Source organism: Rhinolophus sinicus, chromosome 8 (assembly GCF_057876585.1).
Source record: "Rhinolophus sinicus isolate RSI-liver-muscle chromosome 8, RSI-T2T, whole genome shotgun sequence".
Classification (NCBI taxonomy): Eukaryota; Metazoa; Chordata; class Mammalia; order Chiroptera; family Rhinolophidae; genus Rhinolophus; species Rhinolophus sinicus.
The window spans coordinates 49,302,767-49,329,279 of NC_142508.1; the positions used below are offsets into that span (position 1 = coordinate 49,302,767).

A 26,513-nucleotide genomic window follows, 5' to 3' on the forward strand; every position below is an offset into this window, starting at 1 on the left:
CATGTCACCCATGAAGGGGATGCAGATCGTCATTTTGCAACTTTGGAGGAGAAATGTTTAGTGGGGTGGGAGGAGATTCTGCCGAGGTCTGCCACCCTGAATTCATTCATTCAGGTGATTCCCTGAGCTGGTCCATTCACTCGTTCACACAGAGAGGTTAAATCTTTGCTTGAGGTCACTGGAGTTGAAACCCAGCGGGTGCAGCTCTCTCCACAGCAAGGGGTCCCATGTCTTGACTCTGGGTCCACCTTCATAAGCCCCTGCCTGGCCCTTCACCCCTCGGTACTCAGATCCCCGAGTGGGAGTGGTGCTGGACCCGAGGTCCCTGCAGTCCTTTCCCTGTGGCCAGCTCCAATTTGAAGTCCCAACCAGCGAGTCTCTGGGCTCCTTCCCACAAGCAGGGAGACCTCCCTGCTGCCTGGACCACCCAGGGCTGTAGGCCTGCCAGCGGGGTGTCTCTTGCTGAAGGACAGGCCTTGGGGATGGATTCTACTTCCCGGCTGCTCCTCTCAGAGCCTCTCGGGTGTGGATGTGGCTCTGCCTTTGTCAGGGAGAGCTGTCTTAGGACTCCTGCTCCAACAGGCCCAGGGCCCCGCTGTGCTGTGGGGAGCTCTCACCCCTTAATGGCTTCACTGCTACGAGGTTGCTTTATTGCTCAAATTGGTGAAAAGGCCCCAGAGAAATGGCCCCCGCGCTTACAATAGCTGTGGGTGTTGAAAGGAAACATACATTACAGAAGGTCTGAAAGAGGTTCCCTTCTTGGTGAGGATTCAGGTATAAGTCCCCCAGCTTGTAAGGCAGGCCCCCAGTGGCTCAGGAAATAACCAGGCAATATGCAGGAGTTCAGTCAGGTAGCCTGCCTGGAAGGAGAGGCAGGGGAGCAGTGGGCAGAGAGAACTGCAAGAAAGCCCCAGAATCTTTATACCCACTCTTGGAGGCAGAGGCAAACGTCCCCACATGTCACAGGGAGAACTCAGGCCCAGCCAGGTAAAGGGACCCATTCACAGCCCATGGCCAGACAGTGAAGAGATATCTGATTTCAAACTCAAAAGTTTGGAAAAAAAAATAGTTGTGCCCACCCCTCACTAGCCGGCAGCCAGCCCTCACCATCTAGGGCTCCTCTTGGTCTCTCCCTCGCCATTTGCCAAATTGGGGAGACTGGATATTTGGATACATGTTGGATCCAAGCAGCTGTGTCAGCTCAGGCTGGGGCCTCTGCAGAGCTGCACTGACGTCAGAACCCCAGCTCTGCCCTTTCTAGCTACGTACCTTGGGCAGTTACTTAACCTCTCTGTGCCTCAGTTGTCTCACCTATAAAACTGGAGTGTAATATGTTTTACTTTTTCATCTATTATTATGTAACAGAACGACCTCACAGGGCTTATGAGAGGACGAAATGAGTTAATATTCTGTTGTACCCTTAGTGCTGACTGTTCCCTTTCCTCTTTCCAAAGTTGGGACAGCATTTCAAGTAGGGGCTCGCAGCTGGTGTCTAAGAGCTACAAGCAGTCTGTGGAAGAGATTTGCCCCTAGGGACAGATATGGGTTGGACTCTGATCTGCCCATTTATGTATTGTTGACTCATCCCTCATAGAAGACCCCTGGTGCAGACAGCCCACTGAGCAGACACCCATGGATACTAGGAGAGGCAGACTGTTCTAGAACACTGTAAGCCTTAGGTTTCTCATCTGTGAAGTGAGGGTTGAACTGGATCGTAATGCACCAACACATAAGGTACCTTTTCCTTCTGTTCATTCTGATGCCTGTGGCAGACATGGCTAATCAATCTGCTCAGTCTGATGCCAGTGGCAGACATCAGCAATCGATTGTGGCATTCCTTTCCCTTTGAGCCGGCCTAAGACAGCAGCGTCCTTCCCCTGGAGTTGTTCTGGTGCCCCCGCTTGAATGAACTTGCATGCAAGTGGAAACCTATTGGCCACTCTGGCTGGATGGGCTCCGAGGGCCAGCTAGCTCTGACCATCTCAGTATCTATAAGCCATGGAAACCTGGGGGCAAAGATGGGGAGAGTGTCTGACAACCACACTTGTCCATGGGAGGTGGGATGTACTGTCCCGGGTGGAGCAAGGACCAGGAGATGCCCCTGGAAGGAGAGACCTGGGGCGTGGAGGTGGACCCCCCCCCCCCAGGACCTGTCAGACACGCAGACGAGGGTCCACCCCACACCCAGCTCCCTGGGACAACACCGGCATGTGAGTTTGGCTCACTGTGATATAGATGGTGTGTTCACCACAAGCCCTGGAATTGGAGTCCTGGGTTCAAATGCTACTCTGGCAGGCATAGGTGGTATGACCCTGGACAGGTCATTGCCCTCCCGGCCTCCCATGTAAATAGGAATAATAATGCATCCTTAGTGAGTGTTCATAGGTGAGGTTGCCTGGTTCACTCGGTAAGCTTGTGCTGAACGCCTCCAGACAGAATGCCCTGGGCCTGGCAAAGGAGGATGTGTTTTTATCAACTAAACCCAATGAAGGCTGAGGAGGAGGACAAGCCAAATGAAATGCTGGTGGCGGGCGTGGGAAGGGGACGAGGGTGCTCCCTAAGAGGCCTCCAGCCACGGACAACACTGGGGGGGGGGGGTGCTCAGCGGGTGTTCAGTGAGCAGAGGTGCCCGTCAGGGGTACTCTGATCTCTCCCCCCAAGGCGGGCCTTTCTGGATGAGACCAGGCCTCCATCCCTCTGGCCGCCTACCTGTCCCAACAAGATGCAGCCAGGACATGAGTGCAGTGCCCTTAAGGCCCCTCCGTCTGCAGTGACAACAGGGCCTAGAGGTGGAGTCTTGGGGCTGGTGTAGGCTGGGATGCAGGAAGGGGGTGAAGGCAGAAAGGGCATGCCGAAGGGGGGCTCCACCCTCCCTGGTGTGAGCCAGGACCCCCTCCCCGCTGGCCCCCCACCCAGGGAGACCCTGTGAGGAGGTGCCCACTCAGCAGTCCTGATTGGGGAATCCCGGCTGGCACCGTGCCACCACCTCCCTGCCACCCTCATCCTCCAGGAGCCAGACACATTCAGGATCCTTGCCAAGCGGGGGGAGGGATGGCACTCAGCTTCCCTACTCCAGCCATCCTTTCTGCTGCCTGCGTGTAATTAACAGAGTAATTAAAAACAGGATGAGTTAATTGGTATTCATTTATGTGGCAGATGTTTTTAATTGAGGCAGGAAACAATTTACCTGTTTACATAAACAATGGCAAAGGCAGGCTTGTAAAACACGTTTTTTTAATATTTTCCTCCCCCTTCTGAAAAAGAAGAATTGAAATCACTTGGTCTCCCCTGCGCCTTGCCTAGTGTGGGAGCCAAGCAGGCCCGCCCGCCTGGGGGGGAGGCCCGGCTAAGGGAGGTGCGGGAGGTTCAGGCCAAGAGGAAACATCTGGTTAAAAGCTTTTCTTCCAGAGGAGGCTGTTTTCCTTAAATTCAGAGAAAGGAGATGTTGTTCCCAGGTTGTGGGGATGCCAGCAGGGCTGGGAAAGGGCAGAGGACCCTGTCTTGCCAACTTTGGTGCCCCTCTGGGTGGGGAGGGGAAGGCTTCCCTTTTCCACCTGCATATTTGGTGGCCCGGTGGTGCACAGTGGGGCCACATCTTCAGATAGTCACCCCCATGTTCCTCTGTCACATACAAGGCCACTTTCTCGTGGTGACCTCGACGCATAGCGCAGACCTAGAATATCCATCATCAGACACTATCAGTGCTGGGTCGGAGCTTCTCAATGACCAAGGAGGTGCGTTGTGGGTCCAGCGTGTGCTGGGCAAGAACTGCAGGCCTGTCACCCCACCCCCTGCCTTGTGCTCGCAGGGCCTGATCCTTTTGCCACCTGGGTTCAGGAGTAGGCAGATGAGCCCTTTTGCGTGAAGAGCTCAGTGAAAGGCCTCGAGGAAGCAAGTGCTCAGGGAGTTGTCTGTTTAGAGATTGGCATTAATTTAGCCCTTGCTGTATGCCTGGCTGCCGCGGCGAGCGTTGGGTGTATGTGGTATTACTTTGGTTCTCCTGTTAATGCTCGCTCGCGGGAGGAGATAAGTGTCTCCATTGTACAGGTGAGAACACTGAGGCCTGCAGACTAAGCTCGGCCTCCAGGTCATCAGCGTCAAGTGGAAAAACCCCGATAACAGAAGTGTCTGTCTTGTAGCACCTGTGTTTGTCTTTTCTTAAAGGGTAAACATAACCAGGATTGTATATACACAGAAATGTCTGGAAGGATGCGGGAGAGCTGTCAACAGAGGGGACTTCGGGTGGGCGGGCTGAGGAGTGGGGGCCCTATCCCTTGCCCCCTGTCTCTTTCTTTGCTGGGGGAATGATGACAGTTCCTGTCGGGCCCAGGCTGCCAGGTTCACCACGGGCACGTTGCTGACTTCTCTGAAAATAGGTAACTACTGGGGTTCATGTGACTATGTGAGAGGTGATGCAGATGAAAAGCTTGGCCTGAGGTTAGCAGCAAACGCACAAAAAGCTCTGCTCTGAAAACTGGAGATGTGTGGTGCCCCTGAGGCTCTTGGTACCACCTGCGATGGAAGAGTCTGGGCTATGCCCTTTGGGTGAAGTTCGATTGGAATTTCTAAGACATCTCAATAGTTCTTTGGGCAAGAAGATGGAACATTCTGGAATCCATCAGAGAGCAGGGCCCTGAGAAGACAGCACCCCAGAGTTCTGAGCTCAGAATGCCCAAAGAGTGTTGTCAGCAGCCACCCTGAGGCGGGGGCTCAGTTCCCTCCCTCCCGGAGGTGGTGTAAGGCCACCCTGACTCCAGGCTCTAGGGTGCTGCTGGGGTTAAATCATAAAATCAACTGCAGCCATGGATATCTGAGGAGGTGAACAGCACACTGCAGCCAGCAATGCCTGTGGTGTCCTTGGGAACTCAAGCCCCGGGCTAGTGCTATGTGACTTCGGTGAGGACCTGCGCCTCTCTGAATATCTGGAAAGTGAGGATGGTAAGGGCTTTGACGTCAATAATGGTTTCGCTGCAAAGCCCCCAGCGTGGGGCTGGCCCCTGGAGGGTCTGCCTTCCTGCCTTTACCCATTCTCTGCAAGAGGAAGAGTGAGCTTTGCCAGCAGCCCCAGCCTCTCCCATGAAGCCAGAGGCAGGAGAACCACCGTGTGATGCCAGGGGCAGAGAGCCTAGGCCCCCGCCGTGGTGGGCTCTTCTCGTGGGCTTGGCTTCGTCCTTAGGTGTGCGGGGGCAGGAAGGCCCTGGTTGGTGTCTTCAATGTCCAGGAACTGAGAGGACACAGAGGGGCAGTTGGGTCTGCGTGCGCCTCTGGCTGAGGGCAAGAGAGAGCCTCAGGCCTCCTCCTTCCCAGGCCCTGGATCCACACGGTGCTCCCTGCAGGGGGACATCAAGGTGGCCGACTCTCGCCACAGCTCTGTCACACCAGCTCGAGGGTCATCCTTGTGAAAGTAGGGAGGTGAGAGGTTAGGGACGATCCCAGGAGCAAAGCCAGCCTAAACCACCACCTCATGTCCCTGCGTCTCCCAGGAGCTTATTTCTATAAAATCCCACTTCAGCTGCTCATACTGGAGGGTGTGTATGTACATCATCCATGACCTGGGGTCCCTCGGGACATAAAGCTCAGAGAAGTCGCTGCGTCTTGGATGCCACAGCCCCTCATCAGTGTTTTATGCCTTGCATGTACATGTCACAGGCGAACTGGGTCCACACAGGTCACGTAGACAAGGGTGGCCATTCTGTGCCTGGGGCTTGGTGGGAGAATCATCTGGCACTCAGGAGAAACACGTGCAGGATAAAGCGCCGGTCCCTAATTATTATTTAGCATTCGTGTGAGCAGCATTATTATTTTAAATTTTGGCAGCATTCCTCTGGAGAGTTCAAGGTGATATGCAGCCCATTTGCACGTTTTTTAACAATGAAAACACTTGGAGAATCAGTCCAGCCTTCAGTGGCGCCTCATTGCTGGCAGAGGGACATCCTCACCGCTTGGCCTGGTTTTCCAGACCCTCCACAGACTGACCTGACCTTCCATGCGGCTTTCCTGCCCACTACCCACCTTCATCTGCAGGCGGAACTTGACACTTCTTGTTTGTTCCTGAGTTCCATGCCGTGCCTTTGGCTGAGCTGTGCCCTCGGCTGGGGACGCCCTTCCTGTCCACCTTCCTTTAGGTGTGCAAATTCTACAGCCTTCGGGACACAGCTGCAGCATCACCTCTTCTTAGAATCTTCTCTGACATTCTATCCCCTAGACCAGGGTGTGCCTGCAGCTGTCTATAGGACTTCCCACTTTATCCCAACTATGAGCTCAGAGGACGGGCCCACGCTCACTCACGTCCATGGCCCCATGAGTTCCTTGGATTTCATCAATTCCTTCTTTAAAAATAACTATACTAATGATCCGTTTATTAACTTATGTGACAGCTTGTAATTACCTGTTACTTATTGTTACTGTCTGCTTCTTGGGGGGGCACAGTGTTGGTGAGCAGTAGGCAGTTTAAAATAAATCAAGGACATAGTTGAAAAGGAAGGGTCTGATCCAGAAGGGAATGCAGAGAACAGGAAGCCTTTTCCCCAGGGGCCGTTTCTGTTTCCTTATAGAGATGCTGTGTACATATCAGATCATCTTTTAAATATCCCAGAAGCCTTTTCCAACCTTTCTTGGGGTCATGCCCCCCTCCCTATAGGACACACCTCTCTCTCTCTCTCTCTCTCTCTCTCTCTCTCTCTCTCTCTCTCTCTTTCTCTCTCCCTCTCCCTCTCCCTCTCCCTCTCCCTCTCCCTCTTTCCCTCTCCCTCTGCCCTGGGTTCTGTCACAGCTCATCATGAGCAGGGGTAGGGGGGTGGGGGACAAACTCTCCCATTGGACTCTTCTGTTCAGATCTCAACGTAGGTGTCCTTTACTCCAGGAGGCCTTTGCTGACTTCCCCCCAGCCAGGTGAGGCACCCTCGTGGAGTCCCCTACCCCCAGCCAACATCCTAGCAGTTGTGGAGGTTCCCTTAACAGATACCTACTTAAACCTCACAACATTGCCCCCAGTGTACAGATAGGAAACCGAGGCTCGAGAAACAAGGAAGCTTGCCCACAGCCTCCCAAGAGGTGAGGCCAGGAGCTGAACTTGGGCCTGCCTGATCCCAAAGTGGGCTTTTCCCACCACTATATGACTGTATAGTGTCCTGTGGGTACCCTGGGAGGGACTCATCTCCATCACACTTAGGTAACAGTGCCATCCATCTACTCACCCACACATCTACTCATCTACCCATCCACCCACCCATCCATCCATCCACCCAGCATCCATCCATCTGTCCACCATTGCATCCACCAATCCCCCACCCACCCACCCATCCACTACCCGTCCATCCACTTCCTGCTTACCCACTCATCTCTCTATATATACACACACTCCCTGGTGCCCACCCACCCAGGCAACCACACCACCACATTTATCGTCACAGCCCATTCACACTCAACTAGGTACACCAGCCTGCAGATGGGCCACTTCCCCTTGGTGGCAAGCAGCTGTGCATGGAAGAAGACGAAGGGACTCCCAGAGTGCCAGGACCAGTGCTGGGAGAAGAGGGCGCCCCTTGCTTTTGCTGCCCTTCCCCCCGCCTGGCAGCCCCCTTCCTCAGCAGCAGGAGCCCAGATGTCGGGGCGCCTCCCCCTCAGCTCTCAGCCCCAGCAGCTGGGTGAAGAATGTGCTTCCTTTGTGTGGCGGCTACAGGGTGCGCAGGCCTGACATCTGGATCGTGTTTGCTGCCCTTTGGAGAGCAGGGAAGGTTTTCATTCCAGAGCTTTGAGCTCTCCACCCTCCCCCGCCTTTTAACTCTTTGCTCAATGCCAGGATGCTATAGACCAGACTCCAGAACCATCCGCAGGGCTTAGGTCTGAGGGGTTGGGGCATCTGTGGTTAGTTGGCGCTCTGGGCTCCACGGCCCAGCCAAAACCTCAGACTCTTCTGAAGACACAAGCAAGAACTTCATGGCTCTGACTTGCTTTCTAACCAGGAACCTCGGTCACAGATTGGGTTCTGATCATTTTTCTGTACAATATGTTTACGTACAGGATGGAATTACATGATTTTGTCACCTCTTTTGATTCTTACTCATGGGCGACTTTTTCATACCATTAAATAGCATTCCATCTATCATGGTGTAATTTTTGCTAGTAAGTGGGTATTTGAACTACAACACACGGAAAAGTGTACAACTTGAATTTTCACCAAGTGTGCCAGATAACAAACGTTACCTGCCCTGTCTGCAGGCCGTGTGCCCCTAGTCACTCCCTGTCAGGGGAACCCCCATCCTGACTCTGACGCCATAGACCAGTTTGCCTGTTTCTGAACTTCATATAAATGGAAGCACGTGGCATATGCTCTTTGGGGTCTGGCGTCATCCAGTCAGCTGCATGTTTGTGAGATGCGTCCGTGTTACTGCACATGGTTCTATCTGTCCTTTTTCCTTGCTGTACAATATTCTGCCCTGTGGATCTGCCATGACTCGTGCCCCTTTGAGTCTTGATGAGCATTTGGATAGCTTACCTTTGGGCCTCTGTGACAAGGTGGCTGATGAACACTCTTGTTCCTTGCCACTGATGCACATGTGTTTGCACATCTGTTGTTTCTGTGCCTAGGAGTAAAATTGCTGTGCAATGGGGTGTGTGATGGTTCAGGCTAGTAGATACTGAGAAACAGTTTCCAAAGTGAATGTACCTACAGTGCGGTTTTTAAGGCTGCATGGTATTGCATTGACCATAGAGTTTATTCAACCAACCCTCTATTGGGGTCATCTTATTTGTTCCTTGTTTGTCACTCTCATAAACAATGCTGTGATGAACATCTTTGTAGGTAACTGTCAGCAGGCACCCTGCTGATGTTCTTTGAACACATTCACTAAGATAGACCTGCTCGTCCACACTACGCAGCTGCCACAGGAGGAGTGGGAGCAAAGAGGATAGGAGGCCCTGATTCAATCAGTTTGCCATCTGTAAGATCCAATTGGTTGGTATCTAAGGTCTCTTCCACCTCCAATATGTAGTCCTAACTACGAAAATGTATCAGTTAGCTACTGCTGTGTAACAAGCTTCCCCAAACCTTAGTGGCTTCAAACAACCACCATTATTTGGCTCACATTTCTTTAGGCTAGCTGTTTAGGCAGGCTCACCTAGGCAACTCTGGTCCCAGCTGGGCTTGCTTGGGTCTGTGGTCAGCAGACCACAGCCGTGGGTTCATGGTCAGCAGCTCTGCTGATGATGGCTGACCACTCCCACATATAACTGGGACTGAGCTGTGACAGCTGAGCCAATTGCCCCACCTGGGTCTCACCCCACACCCCAGCAGAGTGGGTCAGGAAGGGAACAAGTGGAGCTGATGGCCTCTGTGTCCAGGCTCACAGTTGGCTGACATCACTTCCACCACATCGTATTGGCCAGAGCACGGACCAGGGCCAGCCCAGACCCAAGGGTGGGAAAGCAGCTCCATCTCTAAATGGGAAGAGCTGCAGTCACATTTCAAAGGCGTGGGTCAGGAAGAGAAAAGAATTGAGGCCATTTTGCGATGCATTCACCTCACCGGTGGAGGGGGTCTTAGTAGCCATAACCAAGCTTCATTGCTGTGGGATGGGCTCTAACAACTCAGACACACCACAAAGCGTTGTCCTTCCCACCTACACACAGGGGAGCTGCTTGCTGGGGCCGCTGGCAGGGGCGTAGGTCCTGACCCGAGCCTAGCTCAGGCTCTCTCCCACCACAGGGAGCTGAACTTTCTCAGTGGTCAGCCAGCAAACCTTCAAGGAGCACCTACTAAATGTCAGGCACTGTTCTAGGCTCTGTCTTGGGACCGTGCACAGAAAATCAAGACCATGTCATCCGTGAGACAGGCAGTGGACACGAGGACCAACATTAGTTGATGATTGCCGGTGCTGACAAGTGCCCCCCAAAAGATAACGTTGGCTGATGTAGCAGGAAGCTCAGGGGTGGGGGGCAGTTTTGACTTGGGTAGGTAGGGAAGGCTGCTCTGAGAAGGGACATTTGAGCCCAAACCTGAATGACGAGGAGACAGCCTTGTGAAGATGGGGGGAAGCATTTCAGCAGGTGCAGAGGCTCCATGCAGGACAACAGTGCGTGGTGAGTGGGAGGGAGTGAAAGGCACACAGAGCATGGGAGGCGTGGAAGAGGCACTCGGTCCATCTGCCGCCCATCAGGCAGTTTTGCTCCATCTTCCCAGCTTCTTTGATGAGCCCCAGGCTCCTTTATAGGTGTAACATGGGCTGTGCTTTTCCCGTTCAGAAGGGTTGTGTGGGCCCAGCCGGCAGGGAGCTCTGGTGAGATTGTGTCTGATTCCGTTTTGTATCATCTTGGTGGTAGAAGGGACCTTTCCACCCGGGAACACCGGCTCCCTTCACCGCTGACGGGAAGTCATGAGCTCCTGCTTATGATCGCAGGGCAGCCCGGCCACTGCAAAGTGTGCCCCCTGTATCAGTGAGGGGGCTTCACTGTGCCCCTGGACATTCTCTTGTGGAGCCCCTGACCCTTGGACAGAGGCTCACTGATACCCCTCTGGGAGGGCTCAGAACACATCCACAGTGAGAGACTAGCGCTGCCACTGACCAGCTGGTGACGTCAACCTTAAAGCTGGACACACATGGGATCTGCGTGATAGCCATGTGACCGAGGCAAGTGATGTCACCAATCTGTGCCTCAGTTTCCCCATCTGTAGCTCTAACACCTCACGGCTTTGTCAGGAGTCAAATGAGAGAGGAGTTTCTGAGCCCAGGCACAGAAATAGTTCTCAGCAAAAGAGAGGCTATTTAAAACCTAAAGTTGTGCACGCATATCAAGGACAGAACCTTCCTTCTGGGACCCTGCAACAGGGTTCCCTCCCTGCCCCATGCATGCTGTATGCTTTCTGTGGATTAGTGAGTTTCACCCTTCCTTGACTCTGTGGAGTTGGTGGGGGGAGGGAGGGTCTGTTCTCATCCCCATTTCACAGGTGAGAAAACTGAGGTCCAGAGTAGAAAAGCCTCTGACGTTTCTGCTGAGAGACTAATGGCCAGAGCCACACAGGCTTCTAGCTCACAAAGCCCTTCTGGGTTTCTTGTCTAACACCACATCCACCCCGAGAAGTGGAAGTTACGGGCCCCATTTTACCGATGGGTAAACCATGGCTCAGAGGCAAACTAGGGTAATTTCCCCGAATTCACAGTTAGCCGGTCGCAGAGCAGGATTGGAACTCCGGTTTCCTGATTCCCAACCCAGCACTATTGCCATGGCTACCTGTGACCTTCGTAGTCATCACCCACAGGCCTGGAGGTCAGGGTCCCTGGGGGCAGGCAGCCAGGGGTGGCTTAGTGCTGTGTTGCAGGAAGGGCAGTGGCAGGCAGAGGAACAGCCCACCCAGGTCAGGCCCCAAGGACCGGGAAAGGCTGGGTGGGAGGCCTGCCTGGACCAATGGAAGGGAAAATACTAATCCTTGTGTTTTTATATTATTACTTATTCATCGGACGGCAGAGGGCTTAATAGAAACCAGATGTGGGAAGTGACTCAAGTTCCAGCGCCTGGGACTCATTAGGCTGCGCCCACCCACCCCCCTCACTCCCCCCCACACACAAACACACCAAATCCCCTACTTTGCAGAGGTTTGGGATCAAAGATGAGAGTCCCCTGACATTGGCCTTGGTGGTAGGGGAGAGGTCCCTCCTGGTCAGACCCTCCCATCTGGATGTGGGGGGCGCTGATATCCTGGGTTTTCCCTGAATGCAAGCAGCGCCCCCACACCCACGTCCTTTCACCATTGTCCCAGCCTGAGAGCCCCCAACCATCTCTGGTCACAAACTCCCCTGAGACATGGCTATTTCCTAGGGGTTTGGGCCTAACTTTTTCCTCCGTTTATTCCCATCGAGAGGGTCCAGAAGAGTTGAGATGCCCCACCCCCTCCAGGATGTTTGCTCTCAGTGGAGAGTTCACCTGGCTTACTCGAGACTCCAAGGGTCCAAGAGCTGTGGCTAGACCACAGAGTCCAGGAGAGAAGCCCCTCACCCACCCTTGAAGGAATGAGGGTGGGCATTCTAGGGGCCAGAACTGCCTAAGCAAACGTTTAGAGGCTCAAATGCCTCCTCCTCCATGAGACAGATCTGGCCCCCACTTTCTCGCCAACTCCCCCCCGCCCCACCCACTTTGAATCTTGAATTCTAGCCACTCTGGGGACAGGGGCCCCTTGATGAACTGGTAATGCAGCATGTCTCATTTCTCCCAGGCCCCACACAGCATCCAGTCCAAGGTGGTCAGGGGCCTCAAAGGAGGTGACTCTGTCACCAAGGGGTGCTTGGGGTCACCTCAGAGATAGGGCCCCACTGGCATTCAGAGCAGCCAGGCCTTCATTGTAAGGACTTGCCCTGCATCTCTCACAGATTTCAAGGTTCCACAGTTATGAAACCAGAAAATCTGCCTGGGACCTCACGAGCCAAGGCGGATGTCTACTTTTCACATGGACACAAAGGGACCCTGTGGGCACCAAGCGCTCAGGAGGGCTGCTCCGTGAACTGGGGGACCTGGCTCCACCTCTCATAACTGCTCACTACTCCGAAGATGGGCTCCCCAATGGCTGTCCCCAATCCGGCAACCCCATGCTCACTGTGTGGCAGTGGTGTCCACGGGCCCCGTTATGTCCTCTAGAGGGTCCTACCCGTGAGGGGTACCCTGATGCACAGGTGACCTCATTGTGCACTGCTTGGCCTGATTTCTCTTCAAACACACTCACACTTTCTATCTCCTCCAGTCATTTGGTGTCAGACTTGTGGCAGGGGCCAGGGGTTTGTGATTAGAAGGGGGCTTTGGGCCTGAGTGGGTCAAGAGCCATTGTAATAGGAGGTCTATGAATGAATGAATGAATGAGCAAATGGATGAAAATCCTGGCGGGGCACAGCGGTGTCAAGAAGTCAGGACTATGAGAAGGCAGCCTCATTGTTCTGTGGTCTTGGATGAGCCCCTGACCTCCCTACCCCGGACTCCCGCCTAAACCTGGACTTTGCACCAGAGAAGGTAGCCAAGAAAGGGGTCGGTATTTAGGGTTGGACTTTGAGGCAGAGGGGTCAGGACTCACTTTGCTAAAAGGGAGCCTGGGGGGTCAGAACGGCTGGAACAATATCTATGATAATGGCCTGTCTCCCTGGGTCCTCTTGGTCATAATTCAACAAGTATTTATTGAGTACCTACTGTGTGCCTGGTACGGTCCTGGACTCTCAGTTTTGCATTTGGGCAAAGATGTGGAGGATGAGAGCAGATCTCCAGGTATCCAGGGGAAGGAACTTCTGGCAGAGGGGACAGCCAGTCACAAAGGACCCCGTGGACTCTCGGTACTGGCTGAAGCACAGGGCAGCCACCTTTACCCATCTTAGGAAATATGCCTGAGAGGGCGGCTTACCCCTCTGGTTCCCAAGAAAGTCAAGCAGACGGGTTTACCTTGGCAGGAGTTTCAGGATAGTGGCCTGCTGCCCACCAAGGCAGAAGCTGGCAATTCGGAGACTGGGGCCCAGTTGCGGCTCTCTCTGCACCCACCTGCAGAGCCCTCACCTCTCGGGGAACAGTGGGGACAGGCTTGTCCCTCTCACCCAGTTGTGGAGGATGCTATGAGGGTGGTCTTGGCCAGGTGACCTCACAATGGGGCTTCCCTCGCTTTTGCTCATCTGCACTTTCCCTACAAGGAAGATGCAATATTTGCAAGATGCAAAAGGAAAATAATTGGACAACTGTTACAGCGTTGGTTTCCTTTTGTTCTCACCACTATCAGTGACTATTCCTGCACATGTTTAGTGATCTCTCCTTACTCCTACTTAAAGTGGAAACTTAAGCTGGGAGCAGTGTGCCCAGAATCCCCGCCAAACCCCTGTTCTGCCCATTTACAGAGAAGGAAACTGAGGCACACCACACATTGAGCTCCCTGCCTGCTCAGCAGCCCCAGGAAAGACTTCTGCTCATACATTTGCTATTTCTGAGGCCAGCCTCTCCATCATATTGGGAACACCAGGGGGACCTGCGACCTTTGGGACCCCTCCTCAGCCTCCCATGGGCCTCAGGAACCCTTGCCTGCAGGTCAGCTCCAGGAAAGGGATCTGAGGTGGAGCTGCACCCAGCCAGGCCCCAGGAGCGGCACCTGCCCAGTCTCCGTGTGGGGGTGCATCCCAAGATCCCACAGAAAAAGTAGCCTCTGTCGCCTCATCTGCACACCTCATAGGCTTGCTGTATAGATGAGATGACGTGGTTCATGCAGAATGCTCAGGTCAGGGCCATTGCTTTGTTACCTGTCAGTACCTGTCGGTGCCTGTGCAAAGGACCTGAAGCAGGTTACTTGTCCTTACCTGCCACCTTTCTACATCCCATGACTTTTGTGCAGGTCCAATGAAGTAACAGCAGAAATCAGAATGTAAAAGATCAAAGCAGGGTCTTGTGATTTCCTGTGGCAATGTGGATTCCAGGAGGGCAAAGCCAGGAAGGTGAGTTGTATTGATGCTAGCTAGCTAGCAGGTCCTCCTCCTGCAGAAGGTTCTAGAACCCCAGGGCTGGGAGCACTGGGCTGTGGCCAATTCTTAGCCGGGCAAGGCAGGCTGGGAACTAGAGGCGGACAGGGACAGTGATGGATGGGGTGGCTTGTTCCGGCACATTCCGTGTTCTTTCCCACCAACTCCAACCGGCCTTGGAGAGCTGCTTCCTCTGTCAATGGATTAGTGACATTTAGCTGGGAACTGGATACGCCGTCTGGGAAAGACTCAGGGTGTCCCCTGGGCCCTGGGAACACAGGGTCTGGGAATGTTCTTGAGGACTGAGAGCAGCGTGGCGGGGGGGCAGCTGCGACAATGGGGCTAGAGGAGGAAGCCCAGATCCCAGGGGCTGGAAAGGACACAGTGCTTCTGCCCACCCTCTCCTCTCTCCCCTCTCGCTCACCAGGACGTCCTGAATCAGCTCCTGCACGCTCAGACTCACATCAAGACACCAGCCACTTGGAAGCCAGCAGGCCCCCATCCCTTGTGGACTCAGGGTGGGAAACACAACAAAGAAAGCCCCTGTGGTGGGTAGGGGGGACAGACAAAAGCAAATGAGGGAGGGAAGGTGCCTCGAGTAGTAAGCCTTGTAGCAGGTGGCTGAGACACCAGGTCCACGGCCAGCCCCCTTCTCAGCTGTGTGAACTGGGCAGGACTCCGAGCCTCTTTGTGCCTCAGTTTCCTCATCTGTAAGATGGAGAGGAGCACTGTCTGCCTGCAAGGGGTGTGGGAAGGCTACATGCACATTGGGGCTCCCTGGCACTGTGGGCCCCTCACCTCCTGCTGCCTTCCTCTAAGTCAGAACCATGAGGTAAGGGTCCTGGCACTCCCAGAGTTGTGCCCCACCTGTACCAGCACAAAGCCATGGTTCTGGCTGTGACACCGTATAAGGCCCCAGGAGGGCTGAGGGGGCCCCCCAGCGTTGAATGACAAGGCTCAGGTGTCTCTTCAGATTTCAAGCTCCTGCGAGGTTGGGCCCTCATTTCATTAAGGCAGTTTCTGTACTTGCAGACCTGGGTCCGGTGGGCTGTTTGGAAAGAAAGAACCAGGGTGCCCGAGGTGGTCAGGGTCCTAGAGCTGCTGCTAACACTGGCTTAGCCCCTGGCTTCTAATGGGGCTGGGAGAGGCACGGGGACACAGGTGGCCGGGTCTCATTTCTTCTTCCCAGGCGCTCTAAGATCTGGAGATCTGAAAACACTCTAAGATCTGCGTCAGCACAGCTCATCTTTCCGTGGACTTGGAAAGATGGTCCTCGTGCTCATCTGCTCAGTTAGGGCATCAGGACATGACCCACTGACTCAGACCAATGATGGGCCTCCCACCCCCAACCTCAGGCAGCTGCCCCTTCCGTGTTTGGGTCAGCCCACATGGCATCCTGGGCAGTACTGGATCCGAGCCCGGCTGGTCTGGCAAGACAACTTTCTCACCTCCCCAGCAACTGTGGTTCCTAAGGATGGAGATTGAGGGTCTGTGGACTCCCTTGGGCTCAGGCCCTACTTCCCGTCAGCCTCGTGCTTCTGGCTCTGGGACCCTGAGCAAGTCACTCGCCCTCTTTGAGCCTGTTTCCCCAGCTATAAAATGGGCGTGATAACAGGACCTGTCTCCTGCTGTGAAGGTACAGTGCGTCCAGCAGCTGAAATATGGGGTTCCTAACAAAAGCCAGTCATGGGGGTCGCTTCATTTCTCCTGACGTAAGGGATGGGGGAGCCGATGCATGTAGGGCACTGGTATTATTATACGTTAATCTTAAAAGAAAAAGGTGAAAAGACGTACATCTAGCTGGCTGGGTCCCACCCCAGACCCGCCAAATCAGAACCTCCTAAAGGGAGGTTCACTGATGTTCACTGAGACCCCCACCATTGGGTGGAGGGTCTGTGGATGCTGAGAGCCCCAAGATGACCCCAGAATTGAAGCCAGGGAAACGGAGGCCCGTGTGAGCACAGAGGAGACAGCGCAAGCTCAAGGTTCAATGGACAGGTCAGGCCTAGTCTGCCTCTCATGGGCAGGTGACCTTGGAGATCTGACACATGGGCCCTGACTGCTTTCTGGGAAGGGAGTGAGGATTCAATGAGATGTTATGTGGACATGCAGGGCACGGGCCCAGCTCCATATGGGTTTGAGGACGCCTGGGAGTGGACACTGGGGTGGGAATCTAAGAAAGGGGAGGGAGTGTCTCACAGGGCAGGTCCAGATTTTCCTGGTGGTGGTGGTCTGGACTTGCTGTGATCTGTGCCAGCTGAGCCGGCTCATGCTGGCACCCTCAGTAGCCTTGGTGGGAAGCAGGAGCTGTCCTCCCTCACCGGCAGTCAGCATCCAATGGTCGGTCTTCTCCCCTGCACCCTTCCATACCACACACCCCAGTTGCCCTGGCCAGCGCCTGGTCTCACTTGCTTATGGGCACAGGGTTCCGCCTGGATGCCCTATGCTGGCTGCCCAGGGCAGTGAGGTCATGTGAGAGCCTCCAGGGCTTTAAGCCTCCCAGTAAGTCTGGAAGGCCCACGAGCAGCCTTGGCTCAGTAAAAGGCCTTGAAGCGGGGACAGGGCAGGAAGCCTGCACAGGGAGAACAGGGCTGCCCCTATCTGGTGGCTCCTAACATCCTGGAGAGGCATCTGCAGTTTGCCCTCTGGCCACAGAAGCCTGGTTAGGCCTGTTGAAGCCCCACTTGCAGGGAAGCTGCTGAAGGGATTTAGGCAGGAGAGACAATGTGCATATTCGAGACCCGCTTCAGCTGCTGTGCAGAGCCTTCAGTGGCTCCCCATTGCATGCAGTGTTTCCCCGAAAATAAGACCTAGCCAGACAATCAGCTCTAATGCGTCTTTTGGAGCAAACATTAATATAAGACCCCGTCTTATTTTACTATAACATAAGACCGGGTCTTTATAATAATAATATAATATGATATGATATATTATGGTATAATATAATAATACCGGGTCTTATATTAATAATAATGCCGGGTCTTATATTAATTTTTGCTCCAAAAGACGCCTTAGAGCTGATTGTCTGGCTAGGTCTTATTTTCGGGGAAACAGTACTAGCCAGCCCAGTCCTAGCTGACCTTCCTTTTTCCTACACAACTAGAGGCCCTTAACACACTGGCTTTTGCATTCTGTGTTCCATGACCACAAATGCTGTTCCTCACTATCTCTACACCACCTCTGCTCTTCCCTGAGAGCCCTTGTCATTTTCTGTGTTCTGGGGCGGGGTCTGTGCTGAGGGCAGCCTCAAGAGCAGGGTCCCAGCACACGAGTTTCTCCATAAACCTTTGCTAAATTTCACTGAGTGCTCTCATGTGCAGACCCTTTACCTTATCTCATCTAACCTCCTGCCTGCCTGATAGAAGGAGGTCATCCTTGCCTCATTTACAGAGTAGAGAGGCTCAGAGAGGTGAGGTGACTTGCCCTAGGTCACACAGCCAGGAGGCAATAGAGCTGGGACTGAAGAGTCAAGAAGGACTCATGAGGCCCTGTATGGTGCACCTGTGATCCGCACATGTGAAGCCCCTGGGACCCATGACCCAGGTGGGTCATGGGACAACAGAAGAATCCCCTTCCCTCTGCAGCCTCAGTCAACCTGGGTTTGAATCTCAGACCTGGTGCCTCTTCTAGAAGAAGGATGCCTGTTGGTGACAGCCAGGGACTTTGAAACCCTGCAGATTCATGTGACCCTACAAGGACCCACCCATACTTGCTGTGTGCCCTTGGGCGGATTACTGCACCGCTCTGTGCCTATAAAACAGGGTTTTGGTGAGAATAAAAGGAGCAATGACTGTCCAGTGCTGAGAGTAGGGCCTACATACAATGAGTCTGCCTCCTCTCCTAAGTAAACGGACGGCTTCGGGCCTGCCTACCTTTCCTTTTCTGCCAAAGGAGGTCGCTGGGCACCAACAGAGCACTGCCTGCTCCATCCTCAGTGCCCACCCAGTGGGTGTCATGGGATGAGTGTGTCCAGAACCTGTCCCTCAAGGGCTGTGGAGACGTGTGATGCATTGAGTTGCCCATGCCCAGCCCCTGTGTCTGCCTCCCCAACGGTGAGGTTGTGAAACAAGCACCATGTGAGGAGTAGTGAACCATTGGGGTGGCCCTGGCAGGGTCCCCCAGCTCCTCCCCAACGGGGTTTTCCTTTATCTGCTTTTCTGGTCTGTGCAATCGCTGAGGCTCCCACCAAGCCCCAGTGGGGAAGGGCTTTGGAAATTCGGAACACGTCCTGCATCCCATGGCCAGCCTGGCATCCAAAATGCCCTCCCAGGCGTGCTGGTGGGACTGCCTGCCCTGGGGTGGCCTGGTCAGATGAAGGGCTGGCCAGGACGGACTGCACTCAGGGGTGGCCTGAGGCCCACAGTGACCGGCCACACTTGCCTTCTTTGGTTGTCACCGGGGACTGACCACTGGCCCTGCAGCCAGGCACAGTGTTGATGGGCCCCACAGCTGCAGTGCACGTGTGCCCAACCGTCAGCCTCCTGACAGGCAGGCTGCAGGGGGCAGGGCACCCAGCGGGAGGGAGGCCAGCAGCTACAGCTGAGTGGACAGCAGGTGCTGCGAGGCCTGGTGGCTGCTGATTCCGGCTGCTTCCCCTCCATGGGGCCCAGCAACGAGGGGGCTTTGCTCTCACCCCGCAGGGCCCTGGGATGTGGAGGGCTGTGAGAGCCCCACCCCGGTGCTGCAGGGGGGTGGGCATCTCCACTCTGAAGGGGAAGATGGGGGGAGATGAAGGGAGCTTTCCACAGTATTGGGCACGAGAGAATGGTAAATGCCATTTATTCGCATTATTAATCGCCATCCCCAGAGGGGGACCGCTCTGGATGCACGTGTGTCTGTGTCTGCCCTGATCACGTGGGGCCCTTAGGAGGGGAGAATGGGGGCAGGGGGGACAGAGGGGACAAGACCTGTCGTCACATAGTGACAGCTAAGGGTTATTGAGCCCTGACAGAGGCTTCAGCTACCTTCCCCCGGCCCTGGATGAGACCCCATCAGCTTTAGCAGGACGAACTCAGGGCAGTGGCTGGGGCAGCGTGGGCTGCAGCTCTGTATGTAACAGGTAGAGAATGTCTACCTCGATGGCCCCAAGCAGCTGGGCCCCCCAAACTCCCAGCCACTGTACCCAGATCTTCATGGTTTGCTGGGGCGTTGGCTGATCCTGCATTAAGATGCAGGGGGAGGCCCAGGGTTTGCCCTGCTCCACCTGCAAAGAATACCCAGGCAGCTACTGGCTCAGGGTGTGTGCAGCTGGTCAGATCCACCTGGAGGCCTTTACTTCGGGGTCCTACTTTGTGAGGCCAGGGGCTTAGGACCCCTAGGCTTGGTTTTGCCACTTCCACCCTCTCTTCACATCTGACCCCTAGCAGAGCGTCAGACCACTTGGGACTCTTGACACAGTGTCTAGGGACAAAATCCACTGGTCTACAGATCATACTTTGAGTGGGCAGGCCTGGAACTGCCTAAACTCAATTGCGTCCTCAGCCTGGCTGCTGCCAGGAATCACCTAGGGCCAGAGATGGTTAAAATAGAGGTTCCTGCCACCTAGTCTCTCCTTGAATAACCCCCTCAGACCAGCCTTATTGGGGCCCCAACCTGCTGCAGCAGCCTCACCTGGGACCCTGATGGAAATGCACATTCTCGGACCCACTTCACATCTGCTGAACCAGAAATGAGGGTGGGCAGGCCAGCATGTATGTCTGAACAGGCCCTTCAGGAGGTGCTGGTGGAGGCTGCCTCAGGGTGCTGGCAACTCCCTGGTCTGCAGGTCCAGGACCACTCCCCCAGTGAGGACCCCCATCCCAGTCTGGCCAGCTCAGGGCTCCTGCAACCACACCCTTCAGCCCAACTGAAATGGGCTGACCCAAGCCTACCCTCTGGTCCCAGGTGGGTGGGATGTCAGCCACCTGTGAGCATACCTAGGGCTTATCTGGGGTGAACTGGGCCCTGGCACTGGGCCTGGCTCTGTGGGCAGAGCCAGGAGCCACCTGGGGTCCAGCTGGGTGTCCCCCACAGCCCAAACAGCTGCTGGCCTGGGGCTTTGTCTGGGCACCAGGTGGGACTGGGGCGACGCTGGCCCCCTCCCCTCTCAACTTGCCTCACTGGCTCTCTTTTTCTCCCCTCCCCCGGGCTGCAGCAGCGGACAGGAAGGAGAAGAAGGCCGCAGCGATGCCTGACTCCCCCGCTGAGGTGAAGACACAGCCCCAGTCCACGCCCCCCAGCATGCCGCCCCCTCCACCCACTTCATCCCAGGGCACCACGCGGCACCCTTCCTTCACGCCCCACACAAGTGAGTAACCCCAGGGCTGGGCACTGAGTGGGTCATAGCAGAGAGGTGCCTCTGGGGCCTCTCGAGTTGTCTGAGGCTCCAAACCTCATTGCGTGTGAATCAAACCAGTGCTGTGGGCCCTCTGTCCTGAACACTCAAACACTCACCGTTGGGCCCTGGGAAGGGAGGATTTCATCATGCCTCAGAGTCCAAGCTTTGAAGTTCAAATCCCAGCTCTTCCATTTTGTAGCTGTGTGACCTTGGGCAAGTTACTTAACCTCTCTGGGCCTGGTACGCCTCATCTATAATGCAGGGCTGGCCATAGTCCCTGCCTTACGGAGCTGCTATGAAGACAACTGAGTTAATAGAAGTTCTTACCTAGGCTGGCACATTGTGAGTGTTCCATCAAAGTTAGCTGTTACATTTGGATCTCAGAGAGGGACAGGGACTTTCCCACAGTCACACAGCAGGTTACTAAAGTGTAGGTGAATTCAGTCAGGCCTGTGCCCTGCTAGAGAGCCCATTGGAGGTGACTCTGCCTTTGAAGGAGCTCCACACTGGCTCAGATACCAGGGGCTCTATTGCCAGGCCTCCTTGGGATGTGAGGGTCAGCCAAGAACTGGGGTCAGCAGGGCTTGAGCTGCCGGTGACATGGTGGGTAGACCAGACCTTCAGGCAGTGTCTCGCCAGCCCTGGGCACATCCACGCTGAGGGATTCAGAATTCACAGCAGCTCTGGTTAAGCCTCCAGAGTCCACAACCACTGCTAAAGCCCTGTTCCTTTGAGTTGGAGAAGTTGGGGACTCAGTGACTTTGGGTCCTGAGCAGTTGGCAAGGAACCCCTCAGGCTTGGGCTGGTGTGGGGGCCAGTGTTCCCTGACCTCAGGGCTTAGCAGTGCATCCTAAAGGGTTTCTGGCGGGTGTTGGAGAGGATGCACATGCCATCCCCACCCCCATGTTCAGAGGCCAGAAGCTCCATACTCAGAGACCGCTCTGCAGGTTTTGAAACCCAAGTGAAATCCCTCTGTGTGGCAGGAACCTCAGACTCCTCAGCTGGTGGCCCCTGGTCCCCACTAAGTTGAGAAGTAAAAGCTGCTGCCTCCAGCCAGGGCCCACAGCTCTGCCCAGAGCCCAGTGTGGACCACAGGACACAGCCTGGCTCCCTTTACCCCTGGATGTGAAGGGTGTTGGTTCTGCCACCCAAAGCCAGCCCCAGCTTCATCATGACCCAGCCTCCCTCTAGAAAAAGACGTTGGCTGTGGGGTCAGGCTCGGCCCCTTGTTTGTTGGATGCTGCCTTCAAGCCAGTCTCCTGACCCCTCTGAGCTTCAGTTTGATAAATGGGATGGTATCACCTGCTCCCAGGTGTGACCGCCTGAAAGCAGGGATGTCCCAACACACAGTAGGAGCTCAGTTACCAAATACCCCTCCCTGCACTTTCACTTGGCACAGAACATTTCAGCTCCCCCTTCCTACCGGGTCTGAGTCAGAGTCCCCATGTGTAACAGAATGGACCAGGCCCCGGCCCTGCCTCCTGCACCGGGATGGGGCCCAAGGCAGCAGAGCACTCGCTCCACAGTCCTTAGCCCACAGGTCCTGGTCTGCCTATGTCAGCCACACTAGAAGGGGCTAGAGGCTGGCTGCACTTTCTCCCATACTCCATTCTCATGGCCACTGTGACCATCAGGCCACCCCTCCCTCTCTTCTGGAAGAGTCAGTCCTCACCTCTGACTGAAACACAGGCAGAATCTCCGTCCACTAAACAGTTGCTGCCCTGTCTGGGCCACGTAGGTAGAGTGGGGAGGCTTGGACTACATGTAACTTCACCAGCCTCTACCTCAGCCGGGGAGAAAAAGAATTACTCATGACAGGATGGCAGCAGCTCCCAAGAAACAAGGCCATGGGCCTCCACTTAAACAACCTACTGTGTTTGGTTCCAAGCAGGAGAAACCAGCAGACACTTGATGATCTGGCCGAGGGCTCTGAGCCGGGTCCCCGACCCTCATGGGCACGTCTTCCTCAGCCTACTTTTCTTCTTGGTCCAGGAGCCCATGATCCAGAAAACACTGGTCTGGAAACCAGATGTTCTAGGTTGGGGATGGGGCTGGGTCAGCTGATACTGTCCGCGTGTGCTTTCATGAGGCCTGTGAACAGATGTGCATGTGGGCAGCAAGCCTGTGTGTGGCTCAGGGTCCTCCCCTCATGCCTTTCCCGTCCCCATGTGCCCCTACCCACCTCAGGCTCAGGCTCCTAGATTCAAGGTCCCGGCTCTATTTAGAGCACAGAGGTCATAAGAGACGAGTGGTACTTTCTTCTCTAAGCCAATGCTTTAGTTCTATCAGGATGCTGGGGCCATCTGAGTGTCAGGCCACCTCCAAGGTGACCTCGGATTTGTTCCCTAACCCAGTGAGTTCCCTGAAAGCAAGGTGGTGAACCACGTCTGTGCACCTGGCTGGTGGCAGCCCAAATGGATGGAGCCTCTGCACTCAGCCACGGATTCCTGCCAAGAGCTTCCCTGGCTTCCCCAGGACCAGCCTGTGAGCCAAGCTACCAGAGGCTGACCTTGAACCATGGCTTGAGGGCTGTGGTTTTCTTTGCCCACTGACTGCCCTGGGCACAAATTCATTTTGGAATTGAAGCTGAAGTGTGGCCAGGGAGGTGGGCAGGGGGGCTGAGAGAACTGTGGGAAGGAATGTAAGGAACTACTCTGCAGCTGGGAGGACCCTCAAAGAGCTAACACGCTATCCTGCCCTTGATTACCGCCCTGTGATGGGGGACTCACTCTCTGATTACAGCCATCCAGCCTGTCTCCTTGTGGCTTCCACCCACTAACTCCAGCTCAGACAAATCAAATCTCCTTTCCTGTTTGGTGCTTCATCCCCTCGTGGCAGCTCAGTCCTGGGCTTCATTTTGGAAACACCAAGGGGTTGTCTGTCGATAGACACCAAGCCCTGAATCGCAATTCCGCTTGAGCTCCAGATCCCTTGAGGATGGTGCTGAGTGGGGTCACAAGGCACATTCCAGAAAGAGAGCTTTTTAAGAACCAGGGTGTCCCACCTATGCCGGTGAAGATACCAAAATTCTTGTAGGCCCCCAGAAAGTCCTGCCAGAAGTGATCCTAAGAGATCCCCAATCCAGCTCCGTCATTTTACAGAAGAAACTGAGGCCCAAAGAAGGGAATGACTGGCCAAAGGTGGTGACGGTCCTGATCCCCAAAACTGCTGTCAAGAGGCAGAGAGGGGAGGGGTCAACTGTAGACATCCCACAGGGCAGAGCCACCTGCCCGTGGCCCCTTTCCTGACAGCGTGTTTTTCTTATTTTGCTTACAGATCGAGAGGATGGGCCTGCGATGTCTCTGCCCCATGGCCGTTTTCATGGCTGCTTAAAATGGTCTATGGTCTGTCTTTGTAAGTAAAATAACAAAAACCATGGGCCTCCCAGGAGGTCTTCGCCTGCACACTCTGCCCTGGCAATGACCCCACTGACTACACAACCCACTATTGCATCTGCTGTGTCAGTGAGGCCTACCTCCCATAGAGAGGAGAGGGGTTCAAGGGGCAAGCTTAGGAGAGCAGAGCAGTTGAGGTCCCCATCTCAGACCCACGTTCACACCCCAGCCCTGCTGCTCATAAGCTGTGTGATCTTAGGCAGGTGGACACCCTCTCTGTGCTCCTTGGTCCCAGTCCACAAAAACCAGGCAAGTATGACAGATCCCAGCGTTGAGAGAAGGTAGATTGTCAATGCAAGTCCAGAGTTTGGCATCTGAAGGGCAAACCTCAGCCTAGGTCAAGTCCCAGTTCCTCCTCTTCCCAGTGGGGTGACCTTGGGTAGGTAATACCTGTTCCTCAGTTTCCCCCCCAGAAGTCATCACAGCCCCTGGTGCCAGGGCAATTACAAGGGACCATAAGATGTTGCTGATCGAGTCAGCACGAGGCCTAGCACACATTGGGTGCTCAGTGGACATTAGTCACTAGTGGACATTTCCATCAAAGTGCTGGGCCATAGCCGGTGTCCATAACAGAAAGTTCTTACGGGGTGACGGTCAGAGTGTTTGTCAGCCAGTGTTAGGACAGGCCCCCGCTACAAGCCAGTTGCGCTGCGCAGCCCAGGCATTGCCACCATGTAGCTCTGGGCTCTGAGAGGAGGTGACATAACGGTTCTGCATTATTTATGTCCTGTGATGCTGTGGTCCTCCTGCCATTCTGTGATGCCTGGCCTCGCTCTTGTGTCTGGCTCATCTGCTGAGCTGCAACGCTATCAGGCTTGTGTGATTCCCAGCCCCTAAGCCACCCCTGCAGCCGGGAGAGGGGCTAGTAGCAGAGGTGGGGGCAGGGGGCTGTTTGTTGGTTCCTCATCTCAGCCTGACCCTCGCCCAGGCCCAGGGCTGGGAGAGCCGTGGGGGTGCTAGTGTGTGCCCCCAAACCTCAGCTGGGGACACGTGTGTGGTCTAACTTAGTAACACACCTGTTGTGGAATGAAAGCACTTGTGGCAGGGGGTTATTTTCGGCGTCTCTTTAGCAAGCTGCTGAGACTGCCCAGCAGCCTGCGGGAGGGAGCACGGGCCAGCGAGGGCAAGCAGGCCTCCGGGAGGACCCAGGCACCGAGGGCAGGCTGGTAAGGGAGCTGCAGGAAGGCCAGGCCCAGGCCAGGCCAGGGGCCGGTGGGTGGGGGCCCAGACAGCGTGGACAGCCGCACGTCTTAGAAGCCTCTGGAAGGTACAGACCCCAGGTGATAGCCTAGCTCCACCTGGAGGAGTGAGCCCCCCGCTGCGGTGAGGTCTCCCGTGGCAGCAGGCCATCTCTTGGCCCAGCTGCAGTAACCGCCAGTGGCTGTCATCAGTCTTGACCAGGGTGTGTGTGTGTCAGCGTTCGCCGCGGGGTTGGCAGAAGCTCACTGGTGAGACAGGAAATTAGCACCACAGCAGGGTCTTCTGGTTTCTGTAAGGGTCCTCTGGACAATGCCTCAGACACGGTGAGGGACAAGGCCTCTTCCTGTCCTGTGTCTGGCGTTCACTGTCCATCCCAGAGTGAGAGGGAAGGCCCAAGCGAGGCACACCTCTCTTGTGGGACTTTTCCAGAGCCGGTGTGTCACTTCTGCAGCCCAGAAAGCATTTCTAAGATCTTCAAGACCAGAGGGGCAAACAGGTTTCAGCTTGCATTGCGTCTCCATCACTGGGGGAGGGAAAGCCATGCTGAGAAAGACTTGGGCCCCAGGAGCAGGGTGCTAGGCTCCATTGCTATGCCTGTCCCTTCCCTAGAGGAAGGCAGCACATGTTTTTGTCAGCCCTGACCTTCAATCAATGGTTTCCAAACTTCTGCTAAGTGGGGGCCAATTATTGATGAGTGATCACCCACATGTAAAAGCAATCAGGGTCAAGCATTTTGAATTCCTTCCGGTGGTGGAAGGACAACCTGGGTTCTATAAGCCAGGGAAACCTGGAGCAGAGGGGCCAGGCATTTGTGGAGTAGAGAACCATCCATCTCTGGTTTGGGCCAAGGGCCATTTGCAGATGAAGAAACAGGCCAGGCCCCTAGTCCCATACGCACACAGCCTATCTGGGCTAGTGTAGGCACCCGTGGGGCCTCAGGCAGGATGTGGCTTCCAACCCCCACGCAGGGAGTGCCTACCCCTGCAGAATGAGGGAGCAGGCAGGTGAGCAGGCAAGGGGATGAGTGTGCGAACGTGAGCGAGCTCCCTGGGGCAGGTGCCTGTGCAGTGGCCGAGGATGTGAGATGTGAGTGGCCGCCAGGTTTAGCAATTGAGCCTCAGGCCTCCCAGAGGC

The 26,513-nt window shown here is 55.0% G+C and overlaps 1 protein-coding gene across 4 annotated transcripts in view; it reads left to right on the plus strand.

Annotated features, from left to right (window-relative positions):
• The window catches only part of CBFA2T3 (CBFA2/RUNX1 partner transcriptional co-repressor 3), a 95,670-nt gene that overhangs the window by 47,260 nt on the left and 21,897 nt on the right, over positions 1-26,513 (plus strand). For 2 of the 4 annotated variants that reach the window (XM_019742676.3, XM_019742678.3), the window contains exons 2-3: positions 20,602-20,754; positions 24,061-24,138. In XM_019742676.3, the coding sequence (XP_019598235.2) occupies positions 20,602-20,754; positions 24,061-24,138 (231 nt within the window). The remainder of the gene's footprint in view (positions 1-20,601; positions 20,755-24,060; positions 24,139-26,513) is intronic. The other 2 variants (XM_088800196.1, XM_019742677.3) reach the window with 2 other exon arrangements.